This window comes from Salvelinus sp. IW2-2015, linkage group LG20 (assembly GCF_002910315.2).
Source record: "Salvelinus sp. IW2-2015 linkage group LG20, ASM291031v2, whole genome shotgun sequence".
NCBI classification, from domain to species: Eukaryota; Metazoa; Chordata; class Actinopteri; order Salmoniformes; family Salmonidae; genus Salvelinus; species Salvelinus sp. IW2-2015.
In genome coordinates, this window is record NC_036860.1 from 22,856,719 (window position 1) to 22,860,340 (window position 3,622).

Below are 3,622 nucleotides of genomic sequence, written 5' to 3' on the forward strand. Positions count from 1 at the left end.
CCTGTCCTCCGGGTTCCATCCCCAGTCTAACGGCCAGTCGGAGCGAGCCAACCAGGACCTCGAGACCCCTCTGTGCTGCCTGGTCTTTGCCAACCCAACCACCTGGAGCCAGCAGCTGGTGTGGTTGGAATATGCCCGCAACACCCTTGACCCACTGATATTCCAGTGTTCCCTGGGATATCGGTCCCCGCTCTTCCCTGAGCAGGAAGAGGAGGTCGGCATACCTTCTGCCCAGATATTTGTCCGCCGCTGTCGTCGTACCTGGAGGAGAGCCCGGTCTGCCCTCCTTAAGACCACCTCTAGGTATCGACGTTACGCGGATTGCCATCGGACTCCAGCTCCCCGGTATTGTCTCGGGCAGAAGGTATGGCTATCCACCCGGGATCTGCCCCTCCGGGTGGAATCCAACAAACTCTCCCCCGGTTTATCGGCGAGTTCCCCATTTCCATTAGCCCCTCTGCTGTTCGTCTTCTGTTGCCCCGTACCCTTTGTATGCATCCCACCTTTCATGTGTCCAGAGTAAAACCCATGTCTCACAGCCCTTTTCCTCCTGTTTCCAGGATAATGTCTGAGTGTTGGAGTGTGCCCCTGGCTATCCGTACATTTTCAAAACAAGGAAATCGTGCAGTCTGATTTGCTTGATATAAGAAACGTGAAATGATTTATACTTTTACTTTTGATACTTATTAAGTATACTCAAGTAGAAATTTACTGGGTGACTTTCACTATAACTTGAGTAATTTTCTATTAAGGTAACTTTACTTTTACTCAAGTATCCACCACTGAATATAGCTCTGACGACAGCCTTTCCCTCTTGAAATAGATTTTGGTGACGCTGGTCGGCCCCTGGATGATGGAGCAGAAATACAGACAGTCACCCAGGCAGCCACTGCACCAGAGGGGCCAGATCTCCCAGGAGACTCACTGCTTCTTTTCCTTCTCCTCTTCCTTCTACTTCTTATTGCTTGGAAAAATAGGCTCTATATGGGTAGGCCTCGCATTCCTCCTGTGGCTTTTTTTCTGAACCAAGGCCTGATGGATTTCCAAGACATTCCGGATGTGGAGTCTGGCTAAGCCTGTGGATGCTAATGATAACAGAGCTACCGTTCCGCTTAAAATTAAATAGGCTAGAACAAGGCTCAATGACAGCTGTACAGCACTCTTTTTCCAGGGGATAAAATTATGAAGATTTCCACTGCAAGTCGTCTCCATTTTTGGGGTGAAAGTGACAGTGCTGGCTACTGATTCGGACCAGGAACCTAGTTGATTTTATCAGGGATCGGTCTCTAGAGGTTGACTCTATTGCCTGATTGACTGATTAGAGTGATTGACACTACAGGTAACCTTGGAGCCAAACTGCTGGGAATAGACTGATCACCTGTGGCTGTGCATTCTGCATTAGAGCATGCCAGAGACATGTTGATATGCTGTAAAGTTTTATGACTGTGTTGTCATTTGAGTCATTTTAGAAAGCTCCTATATTTAATTTTTTGTACAAACATAGCCTAATACAAATATAATTTTCTCTGAGTACTTTGCTTTCTAATGTTACTGATTTGTTTCAAAATGTGTAATATTAAATCACTACCATCTGCAACTAATTTCTATGTGAATTTATTCACATTGGTTTATACAATGAAAGCAAACAAGTCTGCACATGTGGTGGTTTGCTTGACTCGCAACACAATCTGATTCATGCATCATTTCGTACACAAAACAAAGGTCCATGTAAGGCAGCCGGCTTTTTATTATAATCAAATTATAATGCGGTTTTACATCCCCATTTATAACTTTTTTCCCCTCTTGAATAACATTTCTAAAACGTTTCGCGATACAAGAATCAACAATGGTCTGGTCGCTTGTTTCCAGCCACAGGGGCATTTAACGGGCACAGCACATCCAGAGGCACGCTACAGAATGGCGGAGGGTGAAATCACTTTACTATCCTTGGGGCCAACGACACAGGACTGTCAAAGCAAGACTGCAGACCTCTCACAAGGCTCTACTGTATGAACGGAGGACATCTTCAGATCCTACCTGATGGAACTGTAGCGGGTGGCAGAGATGAAAACAAATATGGTACACACTACTGTACTTAGATTAGCCTACAAAAATGTATATAGTTAATGTTTTGTTTTGGTATAGACAGCATACTTCCACCTTTTGTTTACAGTTAGGGAATAGCCTATAGGCCTATAAGCTACTGATCTATAATTGTTAGGTGAAAATGATCTGTTAATTGAATGATTAGAATATTCCGCCCTGAAACATATAATTGTATGGAATTGATTAGAATGTATAAAATCATAATCAATAAAGGTGTACTCTAGTCAGAATTGTCTTTACAATGTTATATACATAATACATTGTTGAATATGTTTATTTATTCCATTATGAAATTATATCACTTTTAGGAAGAATTTGGAGAGAGCAGCCTCATTCTCAGGCCTCTCTAATGATGCTCTCATTATGGCACAACCTAATGGCAACTACCAATACAATCACCCCTTAGCTTTGACACCATGCTTGTGTATTTGTGCTCTAGACATTCTAAATGTTAAAGCAGTGAGTGCTGGTGTGGTGGCCATCAAGGACCATGAGTCGGGCCGCTACCTGGCCATAGACAAAGATTGTAATCTCCATGGATCAATAGTGACTGGTAACACAGTGTATAAATGACTGTATTGAACTCTGCCTCAAATCAAAAAGTTACAAGTCAGAAGTCAGGTGGAAAAATACTGTGTAGCTTGAATGGAGGAGGCCTTACGTGGAGGAGGCCTTATGTGTTCTTAATCTAACCTTGTCTATTCCAGAAAACTTTGAAGGATGAGTGTTACTTCCCGGAGAAGACGGAGGAGAACTATTACAACACGAACAGGTCTCAAAAGTACCAGGACAAAGACTGGTTCCTAGGGCTCCAGAGGAACGGGCAGCCTAAAGCTGGCCCAAGGACACACATAGGCCACAAAACCATCTATTCTGCCTCGACCTGTTGACAACACCCCCATGTGAAGGCAAAAGACAGCAAATGTCAACAAGGACCATGCTACAGAAATCAATCACCTCCGTTCACTTTGACCAATGTGCTCTTAAAAACCTTTTACTGCAGTGGGCGTAATCAGGGTCACACAGAGTGATCCTTGTTAGTCTTAAACAAATCTAGTTTGAAACAAAAGTATACACCTCACACACGGTTAGGGTACCATGTCAGATATAGAGTTGACATTTATTCAATTTTGAGTTTGCATCCCAATTTTACACTTTATATACATCACAGAAGACTGAAATATAACAAAACCGTTTGACATAAAAACATCAGATTTTTGTCTGTTTAAAAAAATATATCTTTATTAATTATGAAATTATACAAAATATTAATTACATTCCACCCATGAGGCGAAAAAGGACACTGTTGGTAATTGACTGCAGGGAAGGGCTACCCATTACGTAAAAGTATCGGTAACAATCATGATATTATAATTTGTATTTGTATTCCTTTTGTATGATAACAGCATTTAGTTTTACACAAACACACTCACATTTATATAAAAAAAATTGTCATGTTTGTTGGAGAATATATATTAATACAATTTTGCTAATAACATATCAAATGTTTGTTTTT

General features: G+C 41.7%; 1 protein-coding gene across 1 annotated transcript; it reads left to right on the forward strand.

The window, feature by feature from the left end:
- The first annotated feature begins 1,891 nt into the window (after window positions 1–1,891).
- On the forward strand, window positions 1,892–3,050 carry LOC111980315 (putative fibroblast growth factor 1). Its single transcript, XM_024011039.2, has 3 exons — window positions 1,892–2,079; window positions 2,546–2,652; window positions 2,814–3,050. The coding sequence occupies exons 1-3, from the start codon at window positions 2,010–2,012 to the stop codon at window positions 2,994–2,996; spliced, it is 360 nt and encodes a 119-aa protein (XP_023866807.1). The 5' UTR covers window positions 1,892–2,009; the 3' UTR covers window positions 2,997–3,050.
- The last annotated feature ends 572 nt before the right edge of the window (window positions 3,051–3,622 follow it).